Source organism: Megalops cyprinoides, chromosome 6, assembly GCF_013368585.1.
Source record: "Megalops cyprinoides isolate fMegCyp1 chromosome 6, fMegCyp1.pri, whole genome shotgun sequence".
NCBI classification, from domain to species: Eukaryota; Metazoa; Chordata; class Actinopteri; order Elopiformes; family Megalopidae; genus Megalops; species Megalops cyprinoides.
The window spans coordinates 18736732-18754602 of record NC_050588.1 but is presented as its reverse complement, the minus strand read 5'-3'; the positions used below and the strand labels follow the sequence as shown (position 1 = coordinate 18754602).

The window sequence follows — 17871 nt, the reverse complement described above, 5'->3', positions numbered from 1 at the left end:
TGTACTGGAACAAAAATAAACAATAAAAACAAAAAATCACTGTCATAACACAATAATAAATATAGATATATAAAAAAGGATTATCATCTGATATAAATTACACGTTATCAATCAGAGAGGGAAGATGGACCATATTTCTGTAAGATGCTTAATTTTCAAAGGAAGATCTGAGAGGGTCCATGATTTCCTGAGGTTATGTTTTCCTCACCTAAACCCTTCCCATGGGAGCTAAATGGCTTATAAATCACTGTAGTCTGACTCCTCTGGGACCGGGGGCTCATGGTGTGTCAGCAATACCCAGTTAAACAAGATTGGCTGCTCTGAAGCTCCAGACACAGCTTCTCCTCCGCTGCTATGGTGCCCTGTGAACCTCCGTTCAATCCTTTTAAGAGTTTAGTCTTATATATGGGATGGTCACATTTTCCCTCAAAGCACAAAGTAGGCTATCTGATTAAATTAAAACAAGAGCTTAAGGGGGAGGAGGCTGGAGGGGGGGACACTGGGTAACCCAAGCAACGGAATACAACAAATTAAGAGAGAATCGCAAAAAATCTGTACATGTAAACATTACACTTTCACTGAGTCCAAAATCAGGAGGAACCAGAGAGAGAATCACATTGGTATAAAGTAATAGCAGAACAGGTAGGTAAGACCAGCAGCTGGTGGTACAGAACTCTAAAACAGAACAGAAAGAAAACAGCACCAGAAAAAATATAGCATAAAACAGGCTACGGCGTGAACCATACTGATTTGACTGTACACTGCCCTGATAGAAAAATAAAAAGGTAGGCCATTGTTTGTTTTTTTTTCTGTTTGTCCAGATACATGTCTGACCAAAGCCGGACAATTCAGAACCTCCTGGGCTTGTTCTCCAAAAGCCAAAAGTACTATCAATACTTAACTGCTATCATAACATATATATACCTCATTTGAACAGGAAATGAATACTTCAGAAAGAATTTTAAGAATGAAGCAGGAGGATAAGTGTTTGGTTGGACGCACCAAGTAGATGGCCCTTTGAGGGCTGATTGAGACGTGCTTGGTACAGCGTGTCCAACCAAACACGTTCCCTGGCAAAATGTTTCCAGAGGATAAGCCATTTACAGTTTGTGGTGAACTAGAACCCTGAACAGCGGAGCACCTGTGCATGCAGTCTCTGTTATAATAAACACCCCAAAACCCCCAAATCCATGTCCTGAAAAGCGGATAGGCTGTGTATGTGTGTGTGGGAGGCTCACAAGTTAGCAACAGGGCTTGTGATTTTTGATTACCAAACAAGTCAGTACAAATGAAAATCACCAACCATCAGCTGATTCTCTGTTATTTAATTGCATACATTTGTACTCTATTCTACTTTTGTGCTCTTCATATTAAATCTTTAAGAGTGACAAAAACAAAAAAACTCAATATAAATTTTCAATCAATGTCCAATTTTTGGTGTAGTCAAAGTACGTTTAATGTAACCCAGTGTCAGGGTAAATGCAATCAACATCCACAGTGATCAGCTGCTGATGGGGGATAGAGAGGCTTGTTAATCATACAAGACAATACAAAACAGGGTCAGGACAGAGCGTCAAATGTAAGTGTGTTGTGGTGATGAGCAATTTAGGCTCAGGCCCACTCCAGAACCACTCCCAACCCCTGGCCCCCAGCCCCTTCCTGTAACCCCTTCCCCTAACTCCTTCCACTAGGCCCTTCTTGATTCCTCCTGACAGATCTGAAAGATAAATGGTGGAATGGGTTAGGGGACGGGGCTAGGAGATGGTTCTGCATCTTAAAGAACCCTAACATGGGAGGAGCCTTCACATGCAATTAATGACTTGCCGATTTGAACCAACCACTACATTCTTCTCCGTCCAGAAAAGTCTTCTAATTAGTTAAAGTGAGTTTGTGATTGACCGCACATGATAGCTCCACCCAAACATTAAGCCCTGTTCTCCCATCACTGTATTTAGTCTCTGCTGTGTCAAACTCGCAAGCTTATACTAGAATGTGAGACTGCACTCAATGCAGCTACTCAGGCTAGATGCTCCGCATGTCGACATCCATGTTTGGAATGTTTAGGCTTACAGAACGGCTTCCCCATGTGGCGTTAGGAATTGTACAAAAAAACAGCCTTGAAAAGACCACTTACTCACACTACAAATATATATGCATAAAAAACAACAGTACTGTAATAATAACGCTAATAAAAATAGAAATCAGATAAAAATGCGTAAACAGGGAGGAGACAGTGAGTACTCCACCAATCAGAAAGAGCCGTGGAGGAACGCTCTGATATGGTCTCCTTTACCTCAGCTGCACACAGATAAGGAACAGGAAATGAAACCGGCCATCAAATGTACACATTTCCAAGATTGTCTTTTGCCTTTTTTTTACAGTGTGTTAGTTATGTTCTTAAAGTGATGCTGCTGATGAATAACAGAAAGCAGAATACCGGAAGTGGGAGGAGCAAAGGGGAAGTAGAGGAGTTTTACAGTCCGATTACTCTGAACCCTTCGGTACACGAACCTGCTGTGTTTGGCTCTCTGTCTGTCTGCTAAAGCAAATCTGCCTCAAAGCGATCCGTGCTTTGCCTTTGAATTTCAGCAGTTCATCACCCTCTTCATCCAGGGAAGGGATTCAGAGGTGATAACAGATCAGTAAAACATGGCAGAGTTTAACAAGTTTAAGGCAAACTGCTTGTTCACAAGCATCAGTTCAGAACAGGTTCTGTACAGATCGACTGACTGCTTGCTCATCTGGATGGGCTGACAGTGAACACTAATGATTAGATTGAGGCAGACAAATAAAATAAAGGCTGGTGAATCTGTATAGCACTTGCTTTAAACTGATGTCTGAGTGCAAGTTTGAAAGTAATTCACAGAGCAGATCCTCCCCATGTCTTCTGTGCACCTGCAGCACAGCAATGCATTGTGGGAAATGGAGACTATTTTGTCCTCCCCTTACACTGCTGGATTGAAAGAGAACCAGCTGCATTGAGAAATTTGCAGGAAGGCAACAAGAGATTACAACCTTAAATGTGTGGTACTTTTCATGGCTAGGAAGCATGTTTAGCATAGGGAGTGTTGGGATATTAACAGGGCTTCTCTGTATTAGCACAGTGACCCAATCCAGGATTTCATGCACTATGTGTGAGTAGGTAGTGTAGAGGTGGCCAAGGAATTTTTTTCCACACTAAAATACCATTACTACCTCAGCTCCAGCAGCTTTTGAATATATTCAGAGTGTATGCTGTGTAATATACTTACTAATAATGAGAAACTACTAATAACACAGTTCAGGGAAAAAAATCTATCCAATTTGACAAAATGTGTTCTCTAACCACTGGTTAGTCCCTTCCCACAACTAACTGCTGTACTGTGGTCTTAGGGCAAGTGGGCAAACAGAGATGGAGTGATAATAATCCTATATGTTAGACTCATAGGATTATTGTAATTATTGTTTAGTTTTATATTTTGTTATTGGAGGCTTTACTCGTGGTGAAGAGAGGGATTTGTGCAGGTGGTGTGGAAAGTGGGCTGGAGTGTCAGGGCTTTGGGCTTCCACCAGCGTGAGGGTAAGAGCACAGAGCCCAGTACAGACACCAGGATTTCTAACAATATACCAAACCTCACCACACCTCCCCTCTCCCTCTCTCTCTCACCCTCACACATAAAAATCCCACATCTGGCATTGTCCTCCAGAGAGAAGCCTAATCTTACAACACAATTACATTGTCTACCTCTAGACTGCCTCAGTCCCAGATAAAACTCTGTTGAAGTCTTCAGTGAACCTGATTATGATTATCATCTGCAATGCAACAATGCAATGCTCTTCCTCGTCCTCTCTACTCCTAAACCAGGGTGAGACCAGGCCCAGGCACATTGCAGCCCTCTCCTACACATGAATACATATCTGGGGAAACATGGGTTTACCACATTGCTACACAGACACACAGACACACACACACACACACACACACACGTGTGTGCATACAAGCTCACAAACACATTGAGAAAAATGTCCTGCTAACAAATCCTTCACTGGCACACTGATAGTCATTGGAGGACAGCCCAGGCTAGCTGCAGATTGTGACTGTGCCAATGAGCGGATCAATCCTGGAGTGCGACTGCGCAGATGAGAGGGGGCCAGTCCTGGAGTGCGACTGCGCAGATGAGAGGGGGCCAATGCTGGAGTGCAACTGCGCAGAGAAGAGGGGGCCAATCCTGGAGTGCAACTGTGCAGATGAGAAGGAGCCAATCATGGAGAGTGACTACGCAGATGAGAAGGAGCCAATCCTGGAGAGTGACTGCGCAGATGAAAGGGGGCCAGTCCTGGAGTGCCACTGTGCAGATCAGAAAGAGCCAATCCTGGAGTTTGACATTGCAGATGAGAGGGTCCCGCTAATTCGCAGTGCTAATTCTCAGAGCAGAGTAGTAAGTCCAGAAGTTGAGGGTAAAAACAGGTGAAGCTTAGGGTGAGTGCAGTGTGATACATGGCATGGCTGCCTTTGTTGTCCTGTTTTGTGTGTATGTGTGTTTTTTTATATATTTTTTTTGCATGTCCGAGCAGCACATTTGGCCGGCATCCTGTAAACAGGTGTGCGGCTGACATTCTGGACCTTAGCAGCATTGTGGGGTTCAGTGGCCTCACCGAATTGGACAGTTGAGGAGAAAGGGAGGCAGGTGAGGTGGACCGGGGGTACAGAGCCTGCTGGGGGAGTGTGAAGGGGTTAGGAATGAAGGGGTTGGCACTCGGTGACAGAAGCAGAACCAGGTTGTGGATGAAGGGGAGGTTGTGTGGCGCACAGCTGGGTTGCCTGGGCCTCTGAAGGAAGCCAGCTTCGAGGTGAATAAGTGCTGAACAGATCTGAACCTGTCTGACTGACCGCTCTCTCTGTGCTCCCGCTGTAAAAACAGCAGTGCAGGAATATGCTGATTGGCAAGATATGCTACTGTTATGAAATGACGTGAAAGGAGCCCTTATCTAGACTCACAGAGCTTCCATTTTAGCTATTATCTGTGTACAAATCTAGGAAACAGGTGAACTAATCAAAGAGTTTTTGTCCACTTCCCAAGTAGGGCACTGCTATTGTACCTCACATAAGCTGTTTCAGTAAATATCCAGGTATAAAAACAGATGATAAAAACTAAGTGGATGAGGACCACTACTAGGAAAATGAATAGTGTAACTATGCATAGTTACTGAAGCAGGTACCTGCTCACAGGGACAGCTACAGTGCTGTAGCTGGGATTTGAACCAGCAGCCTCCCAGTTACAAGCCCAGATCCCTTTATACTAAATGCTGCCGAAATATAAACCCAGTGGGACTGTAGAAACAGTGAGTATAAAGTAAAATTTGCAAGGATCTGTAGTGGACTGTCTTATGTCACTTCCTGTAGAAAACCTATGACCCTATGGCATGCACATTATATTACTACTCAGCCCATCAGTTTTTTTAATATCATTATACAGTATTTCCATTGCACATCAAATTGATATTGTCTGCAGGTTTAATGCATATGTATATGCATACATATCTATATATATATATATATATATATATATATATATATATATATATATATATATATATATGTATATATATATATATATATATATATATATATATATACATATATATATGTATATATGCATTAAGCTTAATAAAGTTCAGCTTTTTGAACTTCAGAAATTCTTTTTGTATTTATGAGGTTCTGAATCTAAAGCATTAAGCACTAACTGTTAATGAACTTGGGGTGGTGGTCTACAGACAGTTAGCTCTGTGTATCTGAGGTAATTCCAAAGAAACTCTGTTTCCCATAATGCATAAATTCAGGATGGTCACTCCCCAGGAGTGGGTCAGTGTGGGACACCCTTTGAGAGAAAGTGCCTAAAAACACAGATATCCCTTTTCCACAGTATGGCTGGAACCAGGATGGTCTGGGTTAGCCTGTGGTGACTAACCCAGACCATGTGGAGACTAATGAGCCAGTCTAGGTCCAGTTTTACAGTGGAAAAGGGGTATAATGAGCCAGCCAGGTTCCAGATCTACAGTGGAAAAGGGGTATAATGAGCCAGCAGGGTTCCAGCTCTACAGTGGAAATGGGGTATGATGAGCCAGTCTGGTTCTAGCTCTGTGGTGGGGTTAGAGCTTACATGCTGTCAACTGTCATGGAGACAGTTCACCACTGTTTTGAGTTGCGTTCTGTTCAGTGCTCTTTTCTGGCTACTGATGTCCATTTCAGGTGGCTTTAAAGACAGCATTCAACACAGCATTTATCTGATAACAAGGTGGTAACCTCTAAAGCATGAAACTGAACTGAGAAGTATATCCAGAGTGCTGGTGCCCACCCCTTAAATTCCATCCAGTCATAGCACAGACTCAGCTGCCCACTGGTGCCCACCACTTAAATTCCATCCAGTCATAGCAATTACAGCTGTATCCAGCTGCCCTCTGATCCAACACCAAACCAGCAGTTCCTTTAGTTAGATTCACTTCTCTCCCATTCTTTCTGTTTTAACAGCTGTGCGTGTGTGTGTTTTTTTTTGGGGGGGGGGGGGGGTTATCTATGCACTCCCTTCTTTCATAAGTGTTAAAACACAGTTATGCAGATACCATCTAGTTTCTCACTCTCCGTTTGCACTCTGCTTCTTTACAAGTGAGGGGTGAGGATGAGGAGGTCAGGGGTGAGACAGTAGTTTGATGTGTGTGTACTATACTCATATAAGTGTGTCTGTCTCTGAGAGTGTTTTTCTCTGTGCGTATCTGTCTTTGTGTGTACATCTGTGTGTGTGTGTGTGTGTGTGTATGTGCATCTCTTTGTGTTTCTCTTTGTGTGTATATATTTCTCTGTGTATATGTGTATCTGCCTCACTCATTTCTTTGTCTCTGTCTCTGTATATGTATCTGTGTGTATCTCCTAGTCTATGTGTCCATCTGTGTGTGTGTACATCTTTTAGTCTGTGCGTTATCTGTGTACATATCTCTTTGTCTATGTGGTTTTGTGTGTATGTGTGTCAGTGTGTGTGTGTATGCATCTGTTCTTGCATGTGTGTGTGTGTGTCTGTGTGTGCGTGTGTGTGTGTGTGTGTGTGTGTGTGTGTGTGTGAGCGCGCGTGCGCGTGTATGTGTGTGTGTGTGAGCGCGCGCGCGCGTGTGTGTGTGTGTATGTGTGTGTGTGTGTGCGTGTGTGTGTGTATGCGCGTGTGTGCATGCGCGCGTATGTGTGTGTGTGTGTGTGTGTGTGTGTGTGTGTGTGTGTGTGTGTGTGTATGTGCGTGTGTGCGTGTGTGTGCGTGTGTGTGCACGCGTGTGTGTGTGCATGTCCTCAGTTCTGCAGCAGGATCAGGCTCTCCAGTTCATCGGCGGAGCGCAGCAGAAAGGCGGCAGACTCTCGGTACCCGGCGATGAGCTGTCGCACAGCGGTGACCTCTGGGAGACTGAGCTGTGCCGACGCCCCCCCTCCGCCCCCGCCCTGCCCGTGGCAGCTGGAGCTGGATGATGAAGCATTGGAGGCCAGAGATTTCATACTGAGGTCAGTTGGGCCTGGAAAAAAGACAGCAGCCTCTGTGAGTCTCCTTACCTTAATAAGGTACTCATTTAAAACATAAAACCTACATGTGTAGTGATTGTGCAACAACTGCAAGGTAAACAATGAACAAGGACTATCCCAGGCTGAACATGCATGCCCTCCATGTAAACCATAGACCCCTAAGCCTCTGTGCACCAAAGACTCATAACACACTCAACCCTTCCTATATCAATGTACACCACAGCTCCTAACATACTCACAACTTCCGAGAGTAATGTACACCACAGACCCCTGACACACTAATATTTTCCTGTATTAATATATATCAGAGACCACACTTTCTGTATCAATGTACACAAGAGACTCCTAACACATCCACACATTCCTATATTTCTGTACACCAAAAAAAACAGAATGAGCCGCTCACCATTGCTCTGTGCAATGGAAGCAGAGTGCTGTAGACCACCGCCAAGTCCCCCGTAACCACGGAGATTGTAGTTGAGCCCACCATTGGTGTAGACCTGGTCCTGGGGGAGGGTGGAGGCCGGGAGAGAAGGGGCGGACTGTCCAAGTGAGGCAGACTCCCGAGGGTGGGGCCAGTCAGCTGAATTCTGTTCATCCTGTCAGAGAAAGAGAGTGTAAGACTCACACTACCACACTCACTCAGTCCAACACAACCACATTCATAGTGTAAATAGCTATTCATAGTGTGAAACAGAAATAACCTAATTTACAGTAAAATTATAAACTACTAATAATTTTCACTCCCAAAATGAAAAAATGGCAGCTTCATACTGGTATACTCGTATAGAAGAATAACATGAGGTGCCATTGTGTGAGTGCCTGTCCTTCAGCCTGTTGCAGACAGCTTCATACTGGACAGATGGGGAATCTATTCATGTCCCACAGTGCAGGGAATTATGGGTAGAGTTGTGCTATTTTGAGGAAGTACGTTTCTCTCACTTCCTTGTAGTTTTCACAGTATGTGCAGGAGTGGAGCTCCAGTTGATCTGCTTGCAGACTGCAGTGTGAACAGTGTGTTGTCTTGTGTTAGCCAGCCACCATCAGCAGACTGTGCACACCGAGTCTGTATTTGCCACAGCCTTTCTCATGTTGCGGTCTATGGGTCTATGTCCCCCATGGTGTACCCTCTGTTTAGGTCCCAGTGACACTCAAGTTTGCTGTATGCCCCTGTGTGGGTGTGTCCCTGTAGGTGATAAGACCCCTTTCACATTGTGATATAAGTGAATTAATTGTTTGCACTGCGATGGTGCTGTGTTGAGGCTGCTTTGTGGTAATGGGTGTTAGTGCAGTGAGCCTCAGGACCAGCTGTTTAAACCACCAGGCTCTGCAGCACTGTGCTGATATAAACTCCAAGCTCTACAGAGTTGTGCTGATACAGACCCCAGTTCCACAGTGCTGTGCTGATATATACCCCAGTTTCGCGCACACGCTCGCGCTTACACACATGCACACGCACACGCTCGCGCACACACACACACACACACCCTTACGTGGTTCTGGTAGAGGTCCAGGCGCATCCTCTTGGCAGCGTTGCGTGTCTCGCTCTCACAGGCCGCTGCCAGGATGGTTTCTGCCATGGCTGAGGTGAGGTGTGGGGGCGTTGGCCGCGCCTGAGACGGGCACACAGAGAGAGAACTCAGTGTGTTGTGTAAGTGTGTGTTTGTGTGTGTGTGTGTGTGTGTGTGTGTGTGTGTGTGTGTGTGTGTGTGTGTGTGTGTGTTTGTGTGTGTATGTGGGGTAAAAATTGTGTGTGTACTTTGAAAAACAATTCCCCAGGATAACAAGAGCTGAACACAGTAACCACCGCCCCCTGTCCCCCGCAGAGACGCTAATCACAGACAAAGACAACACACAGTTTGACATTCCTACAAAAAGCCAACAAACTTTCAGGTTGCATATCTCTGATAGCTCTGAAACTGAGGTATGGCATTTTTGCTAATTCAGTTATAGGAAGCGAAACTAAACAACCTCTCTATTGCCTCCCCCCCAAGGGATCAGTCCCACACATCTTTCATTCTGTGTGTGTTTGTGCATGATGAACTGCATGCCACTAGGGGGCAGACCTTAACCAGTCTTCCCTTATTGTAAATACAGTGTTTACACACACAAATCACACTTCTCATATTAAGCATTATCCAGCCAAGCTGTCACAGTGATAAAACTCAATATTATCAATATTACAGCAGGTATTAAATCTAGAATTTTTAAAGTTATTGAACAACAGTGTTCTTAGGTGCGAACATTTTTATTAGTATGAGGCTCGTGGAGAGTTTATTTCACTCTAAGCCAGGACCGCACACCTTCAGAGTATCAGTGTATTCAACACAAGATTACTGTGACACCTTCATGCTCAGTCTAAACTCTAAACTATCTGAACCAAAGCTTTTCATATCTTTTCATATCTTTCTGCAGATCAGAACATGATTATGGTACTCAAATTATCATTTTACGTGTCTGCTCCTGAGACACTCATGGTTTACATTTCACACTGTTTTGCCTCTTCCTCCTTTTTTCATCCCCCAACTTTGGAATGGCCAGTACTTAATCAAGCTCAGCCTTTACACTCACACTGGAGAGGATGGGTACACTTGCCATTCAACAATTATTTTTTTCATACTACAAAGCCCACAACACACCACAGTAGAGTCAACTCCAGCTGGAGGACAGACGCATGCTGTAACTGATGTTAACTCCAGTAGGGCACCGAAGAGCAGAGTGAAGACTGCTGGCAGATCTAGCCCCCTCCTACCCTTGTTGAAATGAAGTCCCTAGCTAATGGCCCAGCATAGACTCACTCAGGAATGTTTACTGACTGAGCTACTCAGGAATCTTGCATTTTACACACTACCCAGATGGATGTCTTGCTGAAGCAATCCAGGTCAAGTCCTAGCTCCAGGGTCCAGCAGCTGTGTGCCACACCTGGGACTCAGACACGCAAACCCTATTTGGTTGCAAGTCAAGATCCTAAACCGCTATATGGCTTTTGCCACCCAGTGAGTGAAAGAGGATTTGGGGGTACCTCCATGCCACTCTTTTTCATGCGCCGGCAGGACTTGAGGTAGGTGCGGATGCGTTTGCGGGAGCGTTCCTGGAACTCGGGGAACTGCCGGCTGCAGGATTCAATGATGGCCTGGATCTTCTCCTTGGGCTGCTTGGAGATGGGCACCATGCGGTCCAGGTTCTCATCCACAAACAACCTGACAAACATCTGTGAAGAGAGTGAGAAAAGGGAGGAAAGGAGGAAGTGAGAGAGGTAGAAAGACAGAGAGAGAGGGAAAGCAAGAGAGAGCAGCAGAAGGTGAGAGCAGGAGAGAACAGAAGAAGTGAGGGAAAAAAGAGCAAGAGAGGGAGGGAGATGGATAAATTAGCATTTTGAGAAAAATAACCTTGAAAACAAGTACAAAAAAAATGAACTTACCTTAAAAGAAAGACATACTGAAAATTGGATCACCAAATTAAATTAGAGCTCAAAAACATGAATGCTATTACACTCAAAACTGACTACAACCTAGCAGCCCATAATAGCAGGTATAACAACTCCTGGGTCCTGAAAGAGGAGTGGCCATGTGGTTACTGGGAACTGCAGGGGACAGGGACACCTTCTGCCTTCCTTTCCTATTGTGAGAGTAATAGCCCAATTTACTGTTGTTCCAGACTGGCATAAAGCCCTGACTGTGCTGTGAGAGGAGGAACAGACATGATGCATAGTGGACGGATATGAGTCTGCCTTCCGCAGTCTGAGAGACAGTGGACAGATATGAGTCTGCCTACCGCAGTCTGAGAGACAGTGGACAAATATGAGTCTGCCTACCGCAGTCCGAGAGACAGTGGACAGATATTCTGCAATCACATGGAGTCTGTTAACAGACAGAAGATGATGTTTGTTGTTTCTTTTTCTTTTTTGATATTTTTAAAAACGTTTCATATGCTTTAGCAATAACTGGTAGCAATGTGGCTGTTGCCATTGTTTATATTTATTCTAAATCCACCGCTTTGGTGGTGTATGTATGTATGGTTAGAGCAGTAATGCATATTGAAATGTGAATTAAGAGACAGGTATGATATCAATGTGTACCTATCAAATGTAATAATCTTTTTTTTAATTGTGTGTTGATGTTGATATCATTGTGTTGTTACCAAAGCATTTACAACATATCCAAAAATGTGTCACGCCAGTAGAGCACGTAAAATTGAAAATTAAAGTGACAGGATGACTAAGAGCAGGGGGAGCGAGAAGGACAGATTGAAAGGGGGGGGGGAGATGGAGGGGGGAAGGGACAGAAAGGGTGAGGGGGGATGGAGGGGAGGAAGAGTGAGAGAGGGGGAAGGGGGAGAGAGGAAGAGAGAGGGAGGGGAGAGGGGTGACAGAGGCAGAGAGAGAAACAGAGTGGGTGGGGGAAGGGCAAGGGAGGGAGAGGGAGAGAGGGAATGATGTATTATATATTGAGTGATTATAGCCTATATTTTCCTGTATCCTCATGTCCACCTGCCTTTGTAAGTTAACGAGATATAGTACGTGACCAAATTCTAATTACAAAAATATTGTTCAGCCTCATGGGTGTCTGCCACCGAGATTCACAGTCTGCACAGAAATGAAGCCAAATCCACAGGTAATTACTCAGTAATGAGACACTGTAAATATACTTTTGAAGTCCATTTTTACTCAGCTTCAGCATGGGGAAATGACAGTCAGAGCTCCCATAAAGTTAAAAATATTAGGGAAGACACTTACTTCAAGGGCTCCTAGACTGCCTTGGATGATTTGGACAACTCTTATACTGAATTTGGAGGTCAGGACGGGCTATTTCACCAAAGCTCAAGGATAGGGAGGTCTCTTACATTGAAGGCTTTCAGCCTCTCAGGATCCATGCCTTCTGCATCATTGATCTTGTCACTATCGTCGTGGTCATCATGGTCATCATCATCATCATCCACAACCTGGCCCCGCCCACTACTCAGGTCCTCCGCGCACATACTCACTTCTGTCTTCACTGAGTCATAGCTTCCTGAACTATACTGAGGAGACTGGACACACACATGTGGACACACACACACACACACACACACACAAGCAGAAAGAAACACACAGACACACAAACATGTGAGATATCACAAAATAAATCTTTTTGAATTTTTTTTGTTTCCAGGAGGCAGTAATGTGCCGCTGTTGAAAGGAACACCCAAGGCCACAGGGCTGTGAACACCATCTTCAGCATCTACACCTCATTCACTGAGCTTTTCTGTCGTTCCCCCCCTTTCTCTCTTACCTCACAATATCCCTCCGTCACTCTCAGACACTGTCAGAGTTTGCTTGTTTTGTGGTGTTTTTCCTTTCTTTCTTTTTCCACCTATACAGTATATTTATGCTCTTTTGACAGCTCAAATGAAATAGCCATCACTCTTCAGCCTTCACATTCTGTGATGTGTGGCCATCAAAGCAATGGCGTAATATATTGAAAACACAGAAGGCTATATTGATTTGATGGTATTGTGTGTGTAAGACTGTATGTGTATGTGTACACAAACATGTACACAGCGTGCGCGTGTGTGTGGCGTGATTTGTCCCTACCTTGTTGCCATAGTCCCGGGAGTCGAGACGCAGCTCGCTGGGGAGGGGGTGCTTTATGGGATAGTTCCTGCGGGCGCCGTCTGAGGGGTCAGGCTGGAAGGAGCCCAGTGGCGCGCCAGGGGCCAGCCGATCGCTCAGGTTCACCGGCTGCTGATCCTCGGAGGACGAGGACGAGGAGGTGGTGCTGAAGTCCAGCGGCGCCACCGCCTCCGCCCCGTTCACCTCGCCATACGGGACGGTGCCGCCGCCATCCAGCGGGACCACTGCGCTTAGCGCCGGGGGGGTGAGGGCCGGCACACCGTTTGCAGTGCTGTTCTCCGAGGAGGAGTCATCTGACAAGGGGAGAGTATCAAACATTGTTTAACTCTATCATTACCTGTGCAAAGCTACAAGACTCATGGATTACTTCACTTACACAATCACAGTTGACTTCATGACTTTCACGGTGTCTCTGAATGCTTGCATGTGTGTCTGAGAAAGAAAGCGAGACAGATATGAAAGAGAGAGAGAGAGATAGAGAGAGAGAGTGTGTGTGTGTGTGTGTGTGTTCACCCCTGCACGGGGTTCCTGCATGTGGGGCGGTGATATTGTGAGTGGTACTGAGCAAGAAAGTAAGGTCAACAGCTGAAAGAGAGAAAAGGGAGGAAGCAAGAGAGAGGGGGGGGGGGCAAAGAAGAGAGACAGAGAGAGATGCCAGGAAGGTGAATTAAACACAGAACAGGCAGGAGTGTCTTCATCTGAGTATAAAAAACGTTCATGTGCACAGAGTATGGCAGTATGGGCCAGTCCTAATTTCTGCCAGCTCCACACGAACACCCCTCAAGGGGAACACATATCTGGTGGGATCAGGCTCCCTGTTACCGCTCTTAAAGGGACCACGTCCCATTTCCTCTCACAGACAAGTCTCACAGTACGAGCTTCAGAACAGAGGCCTTGTGAACCCCACAATTGCTCACCATGGCTGGTTTCAACAAATCAAAAGTACCACTCATTTTAAGGTTCATCAAGCCTCGCTACTATGAGCACTGTTTCCACACACACCTGCAGCCCACTGACACAGGTAAGTATGAGTAAGAGATGATGGGGAAAGAGAGAAAGGAAACATGAGGCCTGGGAGAGGGCTGTTTAATGGACTGACTCTGTGGTTTGTCATTAGTGGTTTCCACACACTCTGACAGCTTGAAGTGTTTTTTTCCCCCCTCGGCGGGGCTGGCCTGACCTAACGCGCTAACAGATGCTAATTCCTTCACTCCCACTTCCCACATGTCCCCCCAGGGCTACCCCCCCTCTGGGGGATTACAATGGATTATCCCACTAAGCAGTGGCACGGGCTGCTCCCAAAAGCCTGGCAACCCCACGGCAACAAGCACCTCCCCTACAGCTTCAGTGTCCCCCCAGTGAACCAGTCCTCAGCCCCCTTCCTGATCAACCAATCACTGCTGTTCTCTAGAGACTGTATGTAGAACCCCAGACAATGCCAGAGTGGGGGGTGGAGTGAAGGAGAGGAAGAGAGAAAATGAGTTCAAATGATTCTATTAAGGTGGTAATTAATTTGATCAAGGGCTTAAGTTCTTGGATGAAAAGGAATCCAGCCTGGTTTGGAGGGATCGTGTGTGGGCAGTCTACTGCACTGCCCGCTTCCTTGCCAAGGCGTGCCACCAATGCCAGTTGTAACAACATTCCCACACTTCTCCATCAGCATGGCATCCATGCATCTTGCTGGTTCTCCTGCCGGTTTGGTGTACATCACAGCAGCACGCGTACGCAACAGTGCACAGAATGCCAGAAACCCCAGCCAGCGAGCGTTATCATAACAACACGCTAAGCCGTATTACGCGTCTTAGCTTGCCAGATACCACAGATGCCAAAGCAGGGAAGCCACACAGCTCATAATGCGATGCTACGGCCACTCTGCGCTAAGTGGTGATCAGCGCTGTTAGTGGAGGATTGTGGGACAGCGCCCATGCCCCCAGCCTTTCACCCAGTGCCCCTGCACTCTTAGCAATTCATCTGCACACGTGCAGCCTCACTGAGGTCCTCTTCATCTGAATTAGCATGGATATCCAGGCCAAACCCTCCTCCTGCACAGATGGGGCAATCTGACCTGCCAGGGGCTTGATGACTCAACACAGGCGCAAGAGGAAGGAATGGGGATGAGGGGAGAGAGAGAGGGGAGGGTGGGGGAAGGGGAGGAGAGGGGTGAGTGGGAAGGCGAGGAGGGATAAGGGGCAGGCAAATGCCTCACACATGTACGCACACACACACACACACACACACACACACACACCCGTGCACGCACATCCCCATGTACACGCATGGACACATGCACATGCACACATACTCACACTCACATACGCACAGCAGAATCTAAAGCAGGATGATGCCTGGTTGCTCGGGAACAGAAAGAGTGTAGCCTGTGCCTTCATACCAGTGTTAATGGATAAGCATGTTAAGCATATAGAGACCATTAAATCACCACGAAATCAAGGAGCGCTGAAGAAGAGAGCTCAGAACCAGACCACTGAATAAGACTCTATCCTGTTTTCACTCACTTGCCCACTTGAATGCACCCTTAAAATGCATGTCACCTGTTTTCACTTGTTCAGCTTGATTACCAAGCATGAAAAATTCTTACCAAGCACATGAAAAATTCTTACCCATTGGCAGGTAAAGCACTTTATTGTCATATCACATGATGTCAGAAAGATAAATTGTCCTACATTGGTGCAATGCACAGCATTGTGCTGAGGATAAGGTGAAACAAATTCAGTTCAGAAAACCTGTGCATTTTCATGTGCACTAATCTTTATGTTATCAACATGCTCTGGTTGGTACCTTGGAACACAAAGAGAAAACCTATCCAGATGGTCAAATAGTCAGGGGATATGGGCAAATGCCATGCAAATCTGTAATGCCAACAGAAAGAACACTACCATAAGATACAATGAAGAAGAGGACATAAACTAATGTCTGGTAAGGTCATTCACCTGAGTAATTAATCACTTTTTATTCTAATTTATCTATCAATTGTTAACCAAGCAAAATCAGATTAAGAGAAATGTCCTGTTTCAAGGTAAGACTTCCACCTAATGTCAAGATCAGTGTTCCAGAGATCATGTTTCTCCCACAGCATGAAGAACTAGCAATCACTATTATTTATTTTACATATTTGCTAAGCAGACACTCTCACCCAGAACGACTTACACAGCTTACACATAATCCATTTACATAGCTGAATATTTACTGAGGCAATAAAGGTGAAATGCCTTACTCAAGGGTACAACAGCTATGCTTAACACGAACCACCAACCAGAAGGAGCAATCAAAGGGTTATCATCCCTGCTCCATACCACCATACCACTCTGCTGCCTACTCCCAAAGGTTCCCAGGGATGTTATAGAGATCTGGAAAACAAAACCTTTTTTATGGGAAACATTGTAATGAAGACTCAAGTTTAGTTTTTTTAAGAGAGCTGGGTCACACAGTACAAAGCAGACAGCAAATCTCACTGACTCACCGTGGCTTGGCAGAGATGTGTGCCCCTTTGAGTCTCCAGGCTGTATGTTTTTAAAATGTATTTATCATTTACAACAAGCAAATTAACAGACAAACAAACAAACAGATGGCAGTGTGCTGGCCATTTGCCATAACTGCACTTTCACTTCTTTCTGTTCATTTGGAGTAACAATGTCCGCTCAGAAATTCATGATTGGCAAACAGTCTTAAACTGCATTTACATTACCACATTAACCACAATCTACTGCATCAGCTACATCCGAGGAGCTCTTCTGCTTTTTCCATCCATCACCTATGGCATCCCTGTACTATCCCGTTGCCAATGGGTACAGCCCACAGCCATATCCATGCAGTCACAACACAAGCTCTCATCTGCAGGTAAATTCAAGTTAAGGTTGAGTTGTACAGTTGTGCATTTCCTCTCTCACATTTCAAACTACTGTACATGCATGAAGTCCCAACAGACAACTGGCATTCATTCACATCAAAAAGTCATCTGAAAAATATATACATATAACACACACAGACTCAAATGTGTGTGTGCAGAAGAATATTACAGATTCCAATCAGAGCGTGTAGGATATACAAGGATGGGGTCATTGTAGATGTTTAAGAAGGCAAAGACGGTCAATAAATAAGGGGACGTAGACACTGTATACGGAGGGGGACATGGATAGTTTATATAGAAGGGGAGATGGAAAGTGTAAATAAAAGTAGATATGGATAGTGTATATAGAAGGGGATATGGATAGTGTATATAAAAGGGGACATTGATTGTGTATGTGGAAAGGGACACACACAGAGGGTGTATACAGGCATCAGCAGCAGGTCATTATTTATCTGAAGCCCACACAAAGAATCGGCTTTTCAGATCAAGACTGATGGGTTTCGTATCCTAATAGATTAGAGGGGGTGGGGCTACAGAGGGACATTCTCTTTGTGTGAGAGCACAAGGGATTATTCCCAAATCCCTCCTAAGTATCAAACAAATGATTCTGTTTTTCCTCATAAGAAATTTCAATATCTTTTTATGTTTCTTTGTGTGAGCGAAGTGTAAATCCAAGCAACAACAGCTCTGACATCACTTGCTGGATGAATGAATGTATCCAATGAATGTGTGACCCACCCTGCTGTTTCTTCTGAGTGAATGTGAACTTTGTTTCTCCCTTCCACCCCTCACCACATGATAGCAGGAGTTAGCAGGTGAGGCCAATTAATTTCCTCAAAAGGAAAGTCAACTACAGTA

The 17871-nt window shown here is 45.2% G+C and overlaps 1 protein-coding gene across 1 annotated transcript in view; it reads right to left on the bottom strand.

The window, feature by feature from the left end:
• Positions 1 to 7264: 7264 nt before the first annotated feature.
• LOC118779352 (nucleolar protein 4-like) overlaps positions 7265 to 17871 on the bottom strand; it is a 55066-nt gene continuing 44459 nt past the window's right edge. The window contains exons 6-11 of the mRNA XM_036531414.1: positions 13110 to 13441; positions 12380 to 12565; positions 10560 to 10748; positions 9031 to 9150; positions 7944 to 8136; positions 7265 to 7530 (exon numbers count right to left, since the gene is read on the bottom strand). Of these exons, the coding sequence (XP_036387307.1) occupies positions 7313 to 7530; positions 7944 to 8136; positions 9031 to 9150; positions 10560 to 10748; positions 12380 to 12565; positions 13110 to 13441 (1238 nt within the window). The 3' untranslated portion in view covers positions 7265 to 7312. The remainder of the gene's footprint in view (positions 7531 to 7943; positions 8137 to 9030; positions 9151 to 10559; positions 10749 to 12379; positions 12566 to 13109; positions 13442 to 17871) is intronic.